General features: G+C 47.0%; 2 protein-coding genes across 2 annotated transcripts in view; one reads left to right on the top strand and one right to left on the bottom strand.

Moving 5' to 3' along the window:
- The window catches only part of STX3 (syntaxin 3), a 48584-nt gene extending 47334 nt beyond the window's left edge, over positions 1–1250 (top strand). The window contains exons 9-10 of the mRNA XM_065946318.1: positions 368–460; positions 1033–1250. Coding sequence (XP_065802390.1) covers positions 368–445 — 78 coding nt within the window. The 3' untranslated portion in view covers positions 446–460; positions 1033–1250. The remainder of the gene's footprint in view (positions 1–367; positions 461–1032) is intronic.
- Positions 1251–2892: 1642 nt separating this feature from the next.
- Positions 2893–7145, bottom strand: MRPL16 (mitochondrial ribosomal protein L16). Its single transcript, XM_065946319.1, has 4 exons — positions 6985–7145; positions 6619–6684; positions 4703–4851; positions 2893–3655 (listed from the first exon to the last, which is right to left on the bottom strand). Exons 1-4 carry the CDS (start codon positions 7037–7039, stop codon positions 3170–3172), a joined length of 756 nt encoding a protein of 251 aa, XP_065802391.1. The 5' UTR covers positions 7040–7145; the 3' UTR covers positions 2893–3169.
- Between the last annotated feature and the right edge of the window lie 11078 nt (positions 7146–18223).

The raw sequence follows: 18223 nt of genomic DNA, 5'->3' as shown, positions 1-18223 counted from the left end.
CTCCCAAAGAATGCACTGTAAAGATCCATGTATTTGGATCTTAGATTTCAAGGGACTCCCCCCAAAAGGCTTTGGTTTACTCACTGAGAATATCTGTGGCTCTGGGGGAAAGTGGGGTGAACCTGATTTGATGGTAGCTGCAAGGCAGAAAAGAATATGAAAATAGGAGCGTGCTGTTGATCAGATCTGTGAATCACTCACTGAGAGGTGATCTTAGCATCCTGGGTTCTAGAAGCCAGATCCATCTTGCTTTCCCTTCACGTCCGCTTCCGCGCCCCAGACCCATCCCTGTCTGCCTTCCTCTGAAACCCTCTCTGCAGTGATGTCATTTCTCACCTGCTTTTTCTTTCCTCATCTGGATGAACAGAAGAAGATCATGATCATGATCTGCTGTGTTATCCTTGCGATCATCTTAGCTTCTACTATTGGGGGCATATTTGCCTGAAAAAAAAAAGAACAGGTGAGCCATCTCTGGGGGCCGGGGGTGGGGTGGGGGTCAGACCTGTTTTCACTTGAGATGCTCGTGTCCTGAAGGCTGTTTGTCACCTGTTTGTTGTCATGCCTTAATCTGCATGGGATTGGGTGCTGGAGTTATGGTTGGAGAAAACCGAGAAACAGAGGGAAATGAGTGAAGAGGGAGCTGGTGGAGCACAGGTAGATGAGGAGACAGAAAGTGGCCATCTGTCCTGTAAGCAGGTCTGCCAGCAGGGGGTTTTGTTGGGAATCCTTTGCCTAAGAGTGTTGGCTTCCTGTAGTGAAGGCTCTCCCTCAGTGAAGGCTCTCCTGTAGTGAAGGCTTTGGCACATGGGAATGGTGGAGAACAAATTCGTTACTGACTGGAAGCACCCTGAAACTCTGGAAGAGGGCCACAGGGTGAACCCAAAATAAGTAAGGTTCTTCCCTTCCGAGGTTAGGCCGGTTTTTGCAGGCCTGTGAGTTGTTCTTCATGCATGTAGACAGGAGTGGTGACCCTGGCCGCAGCCACCCCAGTGTATGATCTATGATCTCCCCCTGTTTCTGTCGTCCCTTCAGCCCTCACAGATGGACCCTTACCTGCTTTTTCATCCTTCTTCCACCTCTGTGGGGCCGCCACTTCGCTGCCGCAGACTCCTCCCAAGTTCTTCTTTCCGTTGTGAAACCTCGTATGACACAGGACCTCAACCATCTCCCCATTCAAAGTGACGCAAAGGGAGACTTAGAATACGGACTTGGGTGGCAGGCAGGGGTGACGGGGCGGGGAGTGTAGCACTTTGTGGGGGGTTAGGAAGGCGGGTCCGGAGAACACATAGGAGACCGTTTAGGAAATGGACTTGGAGCTGGAGCCCTCTGACGTCAGCTGCTGGCGGCGGGACTTCACCGCGGGCAGGGGAGTGGGTGGGGTGGTGGTCATCTGCGGGTGCTGCTGCTTCTGCACTTCCGGCTCCAGGTCTCACCTCTGACCCACCCTCCGTCCCCTTCCTTCTTCAGAGCCTTGGTCTCTGAGGCGGTTGTCCAGTGATAAGAGCCCGAGCATGGCGCCTCACTGTGTCCACAGTGCTTAGCACAGGGCCTGCCACGTACAGCTGCTCACTCTGTCCACTTCACTATGCTGATTTCTGCTATGGACGAATCCTTGGGTTTGATTCTTCAACACTTTAAGGCATCAATGGGAAATGATCTATATCAGTCTATAACAATGTCCCGGAGTGGGCTGACCCACTTATGCAGAAGTACAGAAGCGCCCCCTACCCCCATTTTCACAACATACACTTTAAAAGTCCTTTATTTATGGGAGGTGGTGATAAGAGTTGTCAACAGCCTATTACTTTGCAGAGATGGCTGGCCCCAGGATCGTGGTTCAGTAATTAATCGTGGACCCTGAAACAGGTTTATGCTGTGACTGAATGCCCATAGTCCTCACCACCACTGCTCCATGAGCCCTAACAAAGAGGTGACGATGTCAGAGCAGAAGGCGAAACGAACCCCTCACTGTTCCTTCTGATTCACGCTGCCAGCTGAGACTGGCTGCACTGGCCAGCGTGTGTACAACAGACTGTTCCACACACCATCCTCTTCAAGGTTCAGGTGTGTTCTAATGCAACTTAGTGATTAGCTATTGTACAAGAGACTCACTAAAAAACATTAAAAAATCACAGTATATTATTCTTGACCACTCAACTGCTTAAGGTGAATTTGTACTTTGGGAAGTAAATTATTTTGCCATTAAGTCTAACTTTTTAAGAAAGTGGGGTTAAAAAAAAAAAAAAAAGGACACTTTAGTCAATGCTGTTTTCTGCCCACTTTCAAAGCAAATGGTTTAATATTTCTGTCAATCTGTATCTCCTTTGGTTTGCATACAGAATAGAAACCACTACTAGCTAGCTCTGAAAAACAGATGAACTTTGTTCAAGGCAAACACGGAGCTGGAACCATGGGCCTTTGAATGACCCGGGGCCCTTGCTCATTCAGCAATAGGGATCTGAGCGCCGGGCAGCAGACGCAGAGCCAGACACCCTCCATCCTCAGAGGGTTTCAGGCCTAAGAAAGACCACACCATTCAGCTTTTCTATCAGTTCCTTTTGCTAAAAGGCAAGGGTATGCCTCTTGCCACACTGTCCAACATCCCCCCTTCCATGACTGAGAGAAGATGGGTAGCTGGGCATAAATAAATATGTTGAGTCAAGTGTTCTGTGTACTGCTGTTTTTCTTCTGTTTTTCCAGAAACAGTAAAAGTTTGTAACTAGTAAAGTGCCATAAAAACTAGCTTCTGAAATGTGTATATGTAAAAGGTTGACTTATATCAGAGGTGGAAAAGGAAGCATGTGATTTAGTCTTGAAGACATTCCTCTTCCAGTTGAGAACCAATCAGGTCTGGTTCTTCATCCTTTAAGGGACTGAGTGACCAACGAGAAGTTACATCATCTTGAGCTGACGCTCACACTTTAATATAATGCACTTAAGAATCTGACAGGTGATTTACAGTTTTTCAGAGCATCCGTTGACATGCTGCTCCTCGGTTATGACATCGGAGGTACCCAAAGACCCGCAGGGCAGGCTTAGGGGCACAAAGGCGCGGGTTCCCGCTCCTGAGCCTCACTACACACGCTCAGACATGTAGAACGGAGGTACCCAAAGACCCGCAGGGCAGGCTTAGGGGCACAAAGGCGCGGGTTCCCGCTCCTGAGCCTCACTACACACGCTCAGGCATGTAGAACTTGCCCCAGTACCGCCCCCGGAGGGTCAGGTCGTAGGGGCTCAGCACTTTCCGAATCCCCAGCATGTTGGCGGTGGCGATGCGCTCAAAGGTCCAGGGGTTCTGGTTGTTCCGTTCTCGCTCCTCTTGGTCTTTCTGCATCTTCTCTAGAGTCTCACGGCTCACGGCCTTAGCAGGGAAAGGCAACTTGTGGGCAACCTGGTCAAGGATGCCTTGTACCTCCTGGAATTCGCAGCGCCCGCCCACCTCGACTATGAGGCGGCCCGCCTTCACAGGAGTCACGTAGTGGTCGATGGCACCCTTGCCGCCCCCCATGCGCTGCCCCATACCCTTGCGGGTGATGGCCTTGAATGGGGCTGGTACTCGCCATAAGGCAAACATGTTCTTGGGGTCCATGAAGCGGTTGATTGTCAGGCGCATCATTTCAAAATGCCCCCAATGGAGGTAACCGCCACCCAGTGCCTAGAAGTGAACGGAAGAATTAGAAACACATGAAAATTTAGATATTCTTCATTTGTGCTTTAAGAGGTGATGCTAGTGGTAAAGAACCCTCCTGCCAATGCAGGGGACATAAGAGAGACAGGTTCAATCCCTGGGTTGGGAAGATCCCCTGGGGGAGGCCGTGGCAACCCACCCAGTATTCTTGCTGAGAATTACATGGAGAGGAGCCTGGCAGGTTAGAGACCATAGCATCGCCGAGCTGGACACGACTGAAGCGACTCAGCACGCCTGGGTGCTATTCTTATGTCTCATGGTAACTGTGGTTTCAACGATACACATGAAAAGTAAAAATATAAATTCTAATAATAAGTACGATGGAGGAAAAGCCCAGGGTATGATAACAACTTCAGAACAAGTGTGGACCCACCTGAATGGACAGCCAGGGAAGACCTCCTTGAGGAGGTGACATTTATAGCTGATGCCAGAAGGGAACAAACCAGCCAAGGGCAAACAGATGAGCGTTCTGGGCAAAGCAATGGCACATGTGAAGCCCGTGGTGAGTCTGAGCAGAAGCCAGTGTGGCTGGGATGGAGAGAGAGAAACGCGGAGCAGACCGAGGTGCTGAAAGGCTGGCAGGGGGGTTGGGCAGGCTTTGGGAAGCAGACTTGAAAACCTCTGGCTGCCTGGTGGGAACTAAACCAGCGTCCACAGCCATTTGTGTAGGTAATGACGTCAAGTCTTCACAGAAGCTACCTGATGAGTAGCAAATGTCTAGACATCCCACATACTACATCATGGATAATCTTGATCAGAGGTTTGGGTTTGAGTAGATCTCACGGTCTGACTATGGAATAAATGAGGTAATCTCTTCCGTCTCCTGCTTTTACATTATTTTCACTCTACGTTAAAAAGCATTTATGACTCAATGCTTCCTGGGTGCTGCACATCAGTTTAAAGAGCTGCTGGTGGCGTTCTAGTGAAAGCTGTGGAAGAAGCGACCAGAAGGAACCCGAGGAGTCTGTCTTGGTCCCCGGGTTCCGTCCTGGAGCCGCTGGACACGGGACTCACCAAGATCGCAGAACTGCCTTCTGTGAGCTCCGTGGCTTCCGTGGACGGACCTCGAATGTCACGCAGGTTTTTAGGCTCTCTCCGCACTTTTGGCACAAGTGGTGCCCTTTCCACAAATCTAAGCTTGGGCTTTTCAGGAATGGAGACATCTAAAAGGAGCATGGACAACTAAGAATGAGTCAAAGTCGAAGGATTCATTTTCTTCCTAGAAAGATTCATAACAACCAGGTCAAAGCCTTAAAGTTACCACTCAACAACAATTCCAAAAGTGTGTTCGATTTACCCTGCGGATGCTTTCATTGACACTGGAATCTTCTGACTATGACAGTTGTTGATAGAAATGTCTTTGAACCTTTTAAGATAACAAAGGTTTAAGTTGCCAAGCAAAATGCCTTTTTAAAATGCCTACTCTTTTAAAACGCCTACCCTAAAGGAACTGTTAGGGAAGGTATAGAGATATGAGACAGTGACAAAATAACATGGGGTAACTTTTTTGTGTATGTGAATGTTTTGTGTGCTGCAATTAAGCTGAATTCTTTACATGCATTATCTCATTTAATCTTTAAAACAACTTTATAGCCCTGGGTTTTTTTAGGGCTTCCTTTTTAAATTTTTTAAACTTTTAAAAGTTTAACACACATATATTAAAGGGCCCAATAAAAAATGTGAATTATCACAAAGTGAACACACAAACATGTACATAACTATCATCCAGATAGAGAAATGGAAGGTAGTAATTTTAATCTCCATTTTATAGAAGAGGAACCTCAGGCCTGGAGACATTGTATAATTTGATCTGGGTCATCCAGTTAAAACAGCAAAGCCAGACAGTATGATACTATATTGTACCTAAAAGTAGCTAAGTTTTCCTGCTTGCCACATTCTTGCTGGGAAACTTTCAACCTAGTGCTCCTTTGATCAATGCTCTCTCCTTTATATATTCAAGGGCATCTCACGCTGAGAGCTGTATATACATCCTACCATGTCCTTGCCAGGTGAAGGCAGGTGGGCTGAAACCCAGGCCACACATGCTATGTCTTTATCAGGTCTGATACTGACAATATGGAAAAAAATTAACTTGCATTTACAGTTATTTACAGTTATTTCCACAGTAAAATAAGCATGGGTCTGTGATGAAGTCAAATATAAAACAGGAGCATTTAAGGCTAAAAAACTGCCTCCTGCCATTTCTGTGTGTCTTGGGCTTCCCTGGCGGCTCAGCGGTAAAGAATCTGCCCGCCAATGCACATGTGTGTTTGATCCGTGGGCCAAGAAGACCCCCTGGACAAGGAAACAGGCAACCCACTCCAGTACTCCTGCCTGGAAAATCCCGTTGTCAGAGGAGCCTGGCGGGCTACAGTCCGCGGGTTACAGAAGAGTCAATCACACCGAGCACGCCACAGGGAACTCAGTAATGTTTCCTCGTCTCCAGGCGGGAAGCGCTCCAGTGGGCGTGGTGGTTTCACAGTTACACGTACAAGATGAGGCCTTCAGAAGTCCAGGCCTCCTTCATATTTTTGACATTTCCAATATATTTTTAAAAGTGTAAGATTTATCAAATTGTGGCTTACCTTAACTGTTTCTATTAACAAATTAATGCTTTTCACACAATACGTACACACACACACGTGACCTCGTTTGGAGCGAACGTCAGAAGTCTGAACTGGAGGCCGATTAGGTGCAGCGGAGGAGGGGGCTGCGGGTCTCGCACCAGTGGGAGGCCACAGGGGAGATAATCCATTACCGAGTTTTCTCCAGCATTTATAACACTGCCTGGCATAGAGTATACCTTCAATACATGACTACTCAAGGGATGAATGGGAATAGGGGCACAAAGAAACGCCTGCTCTTCATCTACCCCCGCTAGGTTCCATCACAGAAAAGGTTTACAGACCAGAAGACAGACAAGCTCTCACCTTCAAACGTTGGCACCGGGAGCAGCGTCTTCAGGCCGGCACGGGCGGGCAGCGCTGCCCACGAATCTACAAAGAAAGGTCAGATTAAACCCCGAAAGCGACAGGGCTTGACGCGCCCGAAACAGCTGTCCTGTGGGCCGCGGGCTCCACTCAGGGAGACCCCATGCTTTCGGCTCCCGAGAAAGACCAGCCGGGGACTTGGGGGCGACCCCACGTCACGCGGATGCTTCTGCACGAGTCTCTCGGAGTGAGGGGCGGAGGGCGCTGCTGGCCCGCCCGCGCTTCAGCACCCGCGAGAGGGCCTCAGGCGATGCGAGACAGCCGACGGGGGTGGGGGTGAAGCCTGGGGGACAGGGGACAGCTGACCTGACAGGGTCGCTCGCAGGAGGGGCGCGCGGGCGCCCCTCAGTAGTCGCCACATGGCCCCCCTCGCGCGGCCGCCAAAGGCGACGCGCGGAACCTTGTCCCAAGCTGCTCCAGCCGCCGCTCCGTCGGGCCGGAAGTTGCGTTCGCGCCGAGCCAGTCCTCAGAGTCCCGGGAGGAAGCGGAGGAAACCGGAGGCTCGGTACCTGGGTTCCGGCCTGGCGCCCGCGGGGGCTGGCGGTCCGTCCCGAGATGGGTCCGGCGGGGCCGGGCGCTGTCTCCGCGGAGGACCGCGCGGAGAGGGCCTGGCGCGCGGGCCGAGGTGCTGCCGTGCGGTTCGCTGCATCCGCCGCCTCTCGCCCCTCCTTCCTCCCGGACAGGGGGAAAAAGCGACGGACGCATGCTTGCCTTAACGTTTCCCGGGCGCTGCACTGAATGCGCCTCGTCCTGGCGCTGAGTCCTCAACAAATCTCTGCGACAAGCGCATCCTTACACCCACTTCGCAGATTCCATCTCCAAGGCCAAAGGTTTAACTTGCCCCAAGTCCCACACCCGGAAAGCGGTGCAGCCCGAATTTGAGCTTAGTCTGCGATTCCGAAACCAGTGAACGCACAACGTTAAAACCTGACACCAAGTTAAAATAAAAGCGGTGTGATTATTCTGGGAGAAGGTTGGGCAAGTCAACTTTATGGGCCCGAAGCTTTTTCATATTTAGAAAGAGGCTCTTTCCCCAAGCTTCTAGACGAAAATGGGATTACAAGTTGAGGCTGATGTCTACTGTACTTAATTCCTGCTAAATCCGCGCGTGGTCTTTCTCCAAGGATTAATTTTGTAAACGGCAACAATAAAACCTGTAATCTTGCAGAACTGTTGGGAGAACCCTCCCTGCCCACAATTTTATGCACTTCTTGACTATTTGCACGCTGAATCTGTATCAGAGAAGTTAGTGGGTTTTATTGCAGCCACTCATTTCTGTCCCAAGAACGGCTCTGAAAGGGTTAAACTTGCCCCCAACCCCCACCCGGCCTGGGTCAGATTTTGGGCAGCTCTTCTGTGCTATCCTTGCCTCTTCACAAAAAGTGGGCGATTCCCATGTGCTCAGGCATATAAATGTCTCAAGCCCAACGCTGTGTAATATTTTTTTCGGTGTAGTGTAAACCTGCAGTACAGGCACTCGTTGATTGGACTCTTAAGTCTTTTGGTACCCTGAAACGTCTACCTCATTATTTATTTTAAAAGAACTAAGCATTAACTCAAATTTCTGCATTTAAGTAGTAACTGTAATGTCTATTTTTTTATTTGTAAGAGTTAAGTACAATGGAGGCTACAAATGTGAAAATCCAGTGATCCTATCTTTATGAATTTATGTAGAGATGATATGATGGGAATACAAACAGCTAACGCTGAGATATGAGAAGAATAAATAAAGGGTGTGAAAAATGGAAGGATGGACCTGAGTTCTTCCCCAATCACAGAAAAGTATTTTTCTCCTCAAATTTTTCACAGCTGTTTATTTACACTTCTCTTCTGATAGTTCAGGGCTAGTTCTTTGCAGAAGAATGAGGTTCAGAGACTAAATTTTTGCTATACAGGTAGTATGGTGCAACGGAGAAGGCAATGGCACCCTACTCCAGTACTCTTGCCTGGAAAATCCCATGGATGGACGAGCCTGGTGGGCTGCAATCCACGGGGTCGCTAAGAGTCAGACAGGACTGTGTGACTTCACTTTCACTTTTCACTTTCACGCCCTGGAGAAGGAGATGGCAACCCACTTCAGTGTCCTTGCCTGGAGAATCCCAGGGACTGGAGCCTGGTGGGCTGCCGTCTATGGGGTCGCACAGAGTCAGACACGACTGAAGCGACTTAGCAGCAGCAGCAGCAGCAGCAGCAGCAGCAGTATGGTGCAAAATAGGGAATTTTGACAGACTTAGTTTTATTGGAATGTTTGCTAGCACTTCCCAAAAGCTGGTTTTCAGAGTTTCCTCAGGCCTTCATTAAACATGTAAACTTCTGGTTCCTACTTATAAAGAAATTCTAAAGATGGGGTTCAGGAATTCCTGTCTTGAGCTAGCCCTACCAGTGATTCTAATACCTAATCAAGTTTGGGAATCCGTGCTCTGTGAGCACTTTGAAAGTTTAAAAAGTAGAGTATGGGCACAAGGCATTGTTTCTGGATTATCCAGGCCAGTATCTACTGAGATCTGTAATTTTCCCATCTGTATAAAAATTATCTAACACCTCCATTTTTAATTTCTTAAACTCCAGAGATGGAGGAAACAAATCTGTAACCCAGGCCCAGGTCCAGCCGTTGACTGATCATAACATGCCTGGCACACATAACACGCACATGTGTGCATGTGCATGTGTGTGTGTGTACGCTCTCATTTTAAGAAAAATATTGGATTTTTGCTTCTCAGATTCTAATCAGAATATTATAATGTAATAAATAACCATGCAGTCTCTTCACTTCAGGAAGCCCACAGAACCTTCTGAAGGGGCTCATTAATATTAGCTTTTTTTTTTTTTTGTAATAAATCCATTTAGCTTCCATATGGTGTAGAGCACTTCTAAAAGGACAATGGTACCATTGTTTTTTCCACAACAAAAACAATGTACTGGCGACTTCCCTGGTGACCCAGGAGGTAAGAATCTGCCTGCCGGTGCAGGTGACACGGGTTTGATCCCTGGCCTGGGAGAATCCCACACGCCGCGGAGCAGCTGGGCCCGTTCACCACAAGTATTGAGTGTGTGCACTAGAGCCTGAGAGCTGCAACTGCTGCGCCGTCACGCCCCAGCTGCTACAGCCTGGACTCCTAGAGCCCGTGCTCTGCAACGAGAGAACCACCGCAGTGAGGAGCCTGTGCACGCAACCAGGAGCAGCCCCTGTTCCCTGCAAGCAGAGGAAGGCTGTGTGCAGCAAGGAAGACCCAGCGCAGCCAAAAACAAGCAGGTGAATTAAAGACACAATGTGCTCTAACACAGTATTAATAATGAACATACTGGAGTGACCTGCTGTTTACCAAGAGCTCTCATGTACACACGGGTTGTCGTATTAGAGTCCTTTTTTGTCTGTAGATGACGGTGGAAACAAGGCTAGAGAAGTCTTCCTTCCTTGCACGTGTATCTACTGAGCATCTACCTTCTAGCCATGAGACACATGAGCGTGTGTACACATGTTCCAGAGCTTTCCAGCTAAATCAGTCAGCCAGACTCTGGGGGAGTTACTAGAGTTTTACAAGGGAGTTATTTCCAGCATTTCTCATGCAGTGAGTCAACAGGCATGAAGAACGGATCAACTTCTAATTGTTTGACCAAGAAGAGGGAACCATGACAACTACTGTTCTTGCTTTTGTCTTAGAATTTACAGACGAGATCCATGGCATTTCTATGAGTGGTTTCACCATAATAAATGAATCCCTATCGTGACTGAGTGAAGTTATTTACAAGTCTGTTATTATAGATCACGCTGCAATAAACATCCTTAGTCATACCATTTTGGTGCTGTTTTGGTATTTCTACTGAGCAAATTCCAAAGAAAAGTCACTGGATCAAAGGGACGTTCATTTAAAATCATTTTGCCTCATAAAATTGCATAAAACTAGCCTTCACCAACAATGGATGAGCACGACTGTTTGTATACACCCTTTCTGAGAAAGGATATGAAAGTTCTCTTAAAGCTTTGCCAATATGACAGGCAAATTGATGGGGAAATGGTGGAAACAGTGGCTGACTTAATTTTTCTGGGCTCCAAAATCACTGCAGATGGTGATTGCAGCCATGAAATTAAAAGACGCTTACTCCTTGGAAGGAAAGTTACGGATGTGAGAGTTGGACTAAAAAGAAAGCTGAGCGCTGAAGAATTGATGCTTTTGAACTGTGGTGTTGGAGAAGACTTGAGAGTCCCTTGGACTGCAAGGAGATTCAGTCAGTCCATCCTAAAGGAGATTAGTCCTGGGTGTTCATTGGAGGGACTGATGTTGAAGCTGAAACGCCAATCCTTTGGCCACCTGATGCGAAGAGCTGACTCATTTGAAAAGATCCTGCTGCTGGAAAAGATTGGGGGCAGGAGGAGAAGGGGATGGCAGAGGATGAGATGGTTGGATGGCATCACCGACCCAATGGTCATGGGTTTGGGTGGACTCAGGGAGTTGGTGATGGACAGGGTCGCAAAGAGTCGGACACGACTGAGCGATTGAACTGAACTGAATATGGCAGGTGAAAAACCACATCCGATGTTATGTTTATAACAGGACTTTAACACAGAATTGCCTGTGACTCAGTTTGGCCTGAGGCCCCAAGGTATGTGATAATTCCTGTAACTCAGATTGAGGAGTTGAGCTTCCTAGGCTGGACTTATTAATATAAAGGCGCTGATAGGGATTGGCTTTGCTATTCTTAGCTACTCACTCTCCTCTAGTGTGTAGTTTGTTACTCAGTCGTGTCCAACTCCTTGGGACCCCCTGGACTGTAGCCCACCAGGCTCCTCTGTCCATGGGATTCTTCAGGCAAGGATACTGGAGTGGGTTGGCATTTTCTTCTCCAGGGGATCTCCCTGACCCAGGGATTGAACCCGGGTCTCTCGCATTGCAGGCAGTCTTTACCATCTAAGCCACCAGGGAAGCCCCAGTCTGTAAGAAGTACTGGAAAAATCAAAAAAGGAAGGGGAAACTGGTGATGACAATAAGGGCTTCTTGGGACAGAGTTGATATTCTGTGAGTTTGACTTCCCTCCCCGCTGCTCAGGGATGAAGTGCTCCGTGAGGCTCAGTGAGAGACATTTCAAGATCATCCCACAGACACGGCTGGGAAAGTCTGTGTTTGGAGGCTGATCAGATCACCCTGTGGCTTCAGAGTAGAAGGAAGTGTGAGGCTGTCACGGCTAACGCCATGGCAGGCAGCCTAGATTAGGAGTAGGCCTGGTTTCCCGGGGTAACATAATTATCAGGCCACCTGGAGCCAGCCAATCAACATGTGCCTAGCCAGAAAAAGGGAGCCTATCAGGGGAAAGCTGAAAGCCCACAAGGATTGGGCCAACAAAAATTGCCTTGCAACTGTGTAACCAATCCGCTTGCGCCAACTACCCACGTGTAACCAATCCGCTTGCGCCAACTACCCGATTGTACCTAATAAATACCCGAGAGAGCTGGGGCTCGGGGCCTTTGGTCCTCACACACCTGGTGAGAGCAGGAGGCCCTGGCTCGAGTCAGTAATAAATTCCCCTATTGCGAGTTGCATTGTCTCGAGGAGTCTTCTTTCCCGACCGGGGACTCGGACTACGGGCAGAACAGAAGCAGCCACGTTTGCACTGATGTCAAGTCAAAGGCCTGACTATGCTATTGGCCGGGAGTGAGGCCGTGTGCAGGCTTACAGCTGGAGCCAGAGGAGCTGTGCCGACGGACGGCCAGGGCCAGCGGGAAGAGTTCCACGCAGCAGCGATGGACGTGCCCGCGTCAAGGCCCCTGAGGTGTCCTCCGCAGTCAGGGTGTGTGCCCTCTGAAACCCCAGGAAGCGCCCCGAGGAGAAAGAGGACACTTTAAAGTGTCCCCGCGGGACTTCCCTGGTGGCCCAGTGGTTGAGGCCTTGCCTTCCAATGCCGGGGGTGTGGGTTCGATCCCTGGTCGGGGAGCAAAGGATCCCACATGCGTCACAGGCCAAAACACCAAAACACAAAATGGAGGTAATACTGTAACAAATTCAATAAAGACTTTGAAAATGATCCGCGTTAAAAAAAATCTTGAGACAACTATCTCAGGACCCAGTGGAATGCTCTAACAAAGTATCCCAGACTGGGTGGCAGAAACAATAGAGGGTTACTGCCCGCCTGTTCTGGGGGCCCAAGTGTGAAGTCAAGGTGTCAGCAGCATTGGTTTCTCCTGAGAGTTGTGGAAAAGGGTCTGCTCTAAGCGTCTCTGCTGGGCTGGCAGATGGCCGTCTTCTCCCTTCTCTTCACATCGTTTTCCCTCTATGCTGGTCTGTGCTGTGTCCAAATCCCCACCTTTTATAAGGGCACCAATCTTATTAGATTAGGGCACACCTTGGTTACCTCACTTTAACTTGACTTCCTCTGTGAAGATCCTCGCTCCAAATAAGGCATTTTTAGGTATTGCTGGTTAGGACTCCAGCTGACCTCTTCTTGGGGGAGAGGAGGGTACAGGTCAACTTCCAGCAGATGCCATGACTGTAAGCCATCCCAAAGGGGTCAGAGGTGAGGGGCAGGGGCAGGAAAGGTCTTAAGTGTGGGTAAATGTGCAGAAGTGAGAACTAAAGACCCCTCCCCTTGCCTCCATTTTTGTTTTCACCTCTCTCTCTCTGACTGAAACTGGAAGAGGTGAGCAGCTTTACTTTTAATGCAATTCCAAGTTTCAATTACTACACAGTTTTGGACATTTTAGTTACTGAAATCAATATGTTTTCTGTGGCTGGAAGTGACAACACAACTTTTTTTCTTTAATCAAGGAGTGAGTAGAAAATGCAACAAAACAGCCTTCCAGAGTTAATCTGGATAAGCATCTCAGACAAAGCTGTAGCGGATTTCCGATAGCACATTCTGAGCTCTGCGCAGTGACATTGCCTGCATCCTGGCTACACACTTTGCATATTATTTTTGGCTGCACCCTGCTGCGTTCGGGGGTTCCCTGACCAGGGACTGAAGCTGGGAGTGCAGTCTTAAACACTCAACCACCAGGGAAGTCCCTAGTTTGCAATTTAAAAAAATTACTAGAGATGATGAACTTTTCTCATCTTTTTGGTTTTATATATTTTTGTCTGTTTTTCTCTATGTGTGATTCACTTTCTTGTGTATTTTGTTTTTTAATCACACTGTTCATCTTTTTTCTTCCAGATTCAAAACTTCTTGTTATGTATATTAACTCCTGTTCAGTTGTATGTGTTTTGATTTTTTTTCATCTTTTAGTACATCCTTTAATTTTTTTGAGGCATGATGATAATAATTTTTTAAGCAGTAAAATCTACCAGTAATTTTCAGAGTCTTTGAGACTGATCATATGATTATAAGGGACAGAGGTAAGGCTCTAACATAATTCTTTTCCAAGTTGAAAATCCTCATTTGATATGTGACTTTATAATGTACTAAATTCCCACATTTTAATTTTTTTTGAGTTCCTTCTGACATTTCACTCCACTCCCATAGTCTCTCTTTCTGAAACCAGTGCCACACTGTTTTAATTATTGTTACTTTATGACACATTTTTACATACATCTGGTCAAGTTCTTCACTTGTGCACTTTACTCTGCAAAAAAATATTATGGCACATTTTGCATGCTTGATCTTCAAGATAAAATTTAAAACTGTTCCTTTCTTTTTTGTTTCATTTCATATATTTTTTAAAATTCCTCCAGGTATATGGTTAGTTCCTTTGAAAACATGAGAGGGTAGGCTTTTTATTTCATTTATTTTTATTTTAAGAAATCTATTTATTTTTAATTGGAGGGTAATTGCTTTACAATGTTGCTCTGGCTAGAGATTTCAATACTATGTTGAATGAAAGGGACAAGAATGGGCATCCTTGTCTTGTTCCTGAGCTTGGAGGAAATGCTTTCAGCTTTTCATGGTTGAGTAAGATGTTGGCTGTAGGACTGTCATATATAGCCTTCATCATACTGAGGAATATGCCCTCTATATGCACTTTGTGTTCTGTGTTATTTCTAAATGGGGGATAGTATTTGGTGGTAATCTTCCTTCCTCTTTCCCTTGCATCTTCACAAAAGTAGTTGGGCCCAACTGCCCACTTCCTGACTACTTTTGAACAGTGGTGTTGGAGAAGACCCTTGAGAGTCCCTTGGACTGCAAGGAGATCCAACCAGTCCACCCTAAAGGAGATCAGTCCTAGGTGTTCACAGGAAGGACTGATGTTGAAGATGAAACTCCAATCCTTTGGCCACCTGATGCGAAGAGCTGACTCATTGGAAAAGACCCTGATGCTGGGAAAGATCAGGCAGGAGGAGAAGGGGACGACAGAGGATGCGATGGCTGGATGGCATCACCGACTTGATGGACATGAGTTTGAGTAAACTCCTGGAGTTGGTGATGGACAGGGAGGCCTGGCGTGCTGTGGTCCGTGAGGTCGCAAAGAGCTGGACACGACCGAGCGACTGAACTGAACTTAACTGACTACTTCCTGCGGGAAGCAAACTTAGCCTTTACCAGCCATGACCACTAGAGGTCACAAAAGCGCTTATTATAGTCACTGAAACACCAGAATGCAGTCTGGTGCATTAGCGGTTATGCAAAAATAAACCCATACAGATTGCACTTAATTAAAGCACTTCCTCAAAGTGGAATTGCAATTCCTCATAGCAGACCCATCGTCAGCCTCGCTCCCCTGTCCGCACCCCTGCCAACACAGATGAACACAGCTAATTACTAGTGTGCTGAGTAACATCAGTCGTGTCGACTCTGGGACTGTAGTCAGCCAGGCTCCTCTGTCCATGGTGTTTCCCAGGCAAGAACACTGGAGTGGGTTGCCATTTCCGTCTCCAGGGGATCTTCCCGACCCAGGGATGGAACCCACGTCTTTTATGTCTCCTGCATTGGCAGGCAGGTTCTTTACCACTAGGGCCGCCTGGGAAACCCAGTCAATTACTAGGCAGGTAGTTGTAGTTAAAAGGAGGTTTTACACGTGAAATCAGCCTAGGATCCCCTCTCTCTGCCTTCCATGCCCCTCTTCTTCCTTTAATGTCTATTACTAGAGCAAATGTTGGGTGCGGGACTCACACACACACACACACACACACACACACTTTCCTTTGTGTGTGCCCGCAATTGTTAGCAAATTTATTGTTAAACGAGAAAACGTCGTCTTGGTTTAATTTTTACTTTTTGGCTGTGCCATGCAGCACGTGGTATCTTACATAGTTCTTTGACCAGGGATTGAACTTGTGTTCCCTGCCTTGGCAGTATGCAGTCTTAACCGCTGAACCACCAGGGAAGTCCCAAAGTCATCTTTGTTTAAAACTTTCCCCCGTTTTTCACTGCTCAACTATTATGTGTTGAATGGAGACAACTTAGAAAACAGAAACAAATAGACAAAAATTGATCACTAGTCATTCTATCATGCAGAGGTAACCACTATCACACCCTGGGATGGATGATATTGGGATATTGTGTAGTCTAATTTCTTCACTTGGCTATGCATGGATGTCAAGTATTACATGTTATCAAGTATTTATCTCCAACATGAATTTTAGTGACTTTTAAGAATCCCATCATGTAGATCCAAGGGGTTTGCCTATTTTGCTCTTTTGTTAGACATACAGATGCCTTCCATTTTCCCCACGCTGCAAATGTTATATCATGTGTGTGTGCGCACTCAATCGTATCCGACTCTTTGTGACCCCAGAGTCTGCCAGGCTTCTCTGTCCATGGAGTTTTCTAAGCAAGAACACTGGAGTGGGTTGCCGTTTCCTACTCCAGGGGGATCTTCCCGACCTAGGAACATACTCGTAAAAAAACACAATAAATTAAGTGTAGAAGAATGTGCATGCGCGTTAGGCTGTGTCAGTCGTGTCTGACTCTTTGCGACCCCATGGACTGTAGCGCACCAGGCTCTCCTGTCATGGGGCTCTCCAGGCAAGAATACTGGAGTGGGTGGACATTCCCTTCTCCAGGGGATCTTCCCGACCCAGAGATGGAACCCACATCTCTTATGTCTCCGGCGTTGGCAGGCGGTTCCTTACCACCAGCGCCACCTGGGAAGCGCGTTTTCGCCACTTCCTGAGGGCTCCTTCTGTGACGGTGAGGGTCCTGGCCTCTGTCGGGATCCCGTGACTTACCTTGCAGCCGTGACGGGGTGGGCACCGGGCCTGCGGGCCATGCTTCTCTCCTGGGGCCAGACTGTCACGGAGGGCAGCTTCTTGCTCTCAGATGCCAGCAGGGGTGGCCTGTGGTGCGGCAGCTAAGCCTGTCCACGCCTGGGTTCGGTTCTAGCAAGTCTATGGAGGCTGCACATCTAAGGCTTATTCTCTAATTGTCCCGGCTGACTTTTTTAAAATTTACTTTTAAATTGAAGGATAATTGCCGTCCAGAATTGTGTTGGTTTCTGCCGAACATCAGCGTGAATCAGCCATAGGTAAACACCTGTCCCCTTCCCCTTGACTGTCCCTCCCAACTCTCTCCGCAGTCTACCCCCTAGGTTGTCACAGAACCAGGTGTGACTTCCCGAGTCACACCCAGCTGATGTTTCGATTCTTATGTATCTGTGTCCTCTTATGCTTTCCCCTTCCTATACATTTCAGAATTGGGACTTTTGGGGGTCAAAGTTGAGTATATCTTAGGTCTTCTGATACACATTTTTATATTCTTCTCTAGAAAGTTGTACCAATATTGACTCCAATAAGCAGAGTTTAGAGTTTGATTGTTTTAAATTTTCCTCCCAGAGATCTGTAACTACTCCAGTATCCTGGCTTGGAGAATTCCATGGACTGTATAGCCCATGGGGTCGCAAAGAGTCAGACACGACTGAGCGACTTTCACTTTCACTTTCGCTTTTCCTGTGTGTGTGTGTGTGTGTGTGTGTGTGTGTATGTGTGTGTGTACATATATATACATACGTAGGATAAGGTGATGTTATTGATACATATCTACATTTTACATCCACAATATTATATGTATTATTTATGGAGCACAGCTACAGATATATGTCTACCTTTAATATATAAAACATTTCATATGCTAAATTTATATTAATATTAAATATAATTATGCATAAATATAAATTATATCAAATATATTTGAAATGTGATTTACCCAGAACAAATATTGGAAATGGAAGGGGAGAATTGTGATATAACATCATTGATCTACTTCTGAACCTTCTGCAAGTTTCGTATGGAATAATTTTTGCCACATGTATGGATGAATGTGTGTGTGTCTATGTTTATAACAGGTGATTTGAAAAGGAGTACTTGGTATAAGATATAAAAATTTCTTTTTTAAAGATCTCCTTTATAGAATAAAAGACTGTGTTGGTTAATCAATCAAAAAGAGACCAGAATGACCTTCCGATATATCAGCCAGGGGCGCCTTTTCCCTCGCCCTACATTTAAATGATGCCTGGCCATCACGGCCGTGAAAAACCAGACTTCTTTCATGGATCACAGACATTGAGACTCCGGCGATTTGCATCATTTATTTTACATTGTGGTTTCCATATTTTAACCAGTAATATGGTGGCATCGTAAATACCCACTTTTTTTTTTTTTTTTTTGCATAGATTTCAAATGAT

This window comes from Muntiacus reevesi, chromosome 9 (genome assembly GCF_963930625.1).
Source record: "Muntiacus reevesi chromosome 9, mMunRee1.1, whole genome shotgun sequence".
NCBI classification, from domain to species: domain Eukaryota; kingdom Metazoa; phylum Chordata; class Mammalia; order Artiodactyla; family Cervidae; genus Muntiacus; species Muntiacus reevesi.
The sequence above is the reverse complement of the archived record's forward strand: the minus strand, read 5'-3'. Positions and strand labels throughout refer to the sequence as shown.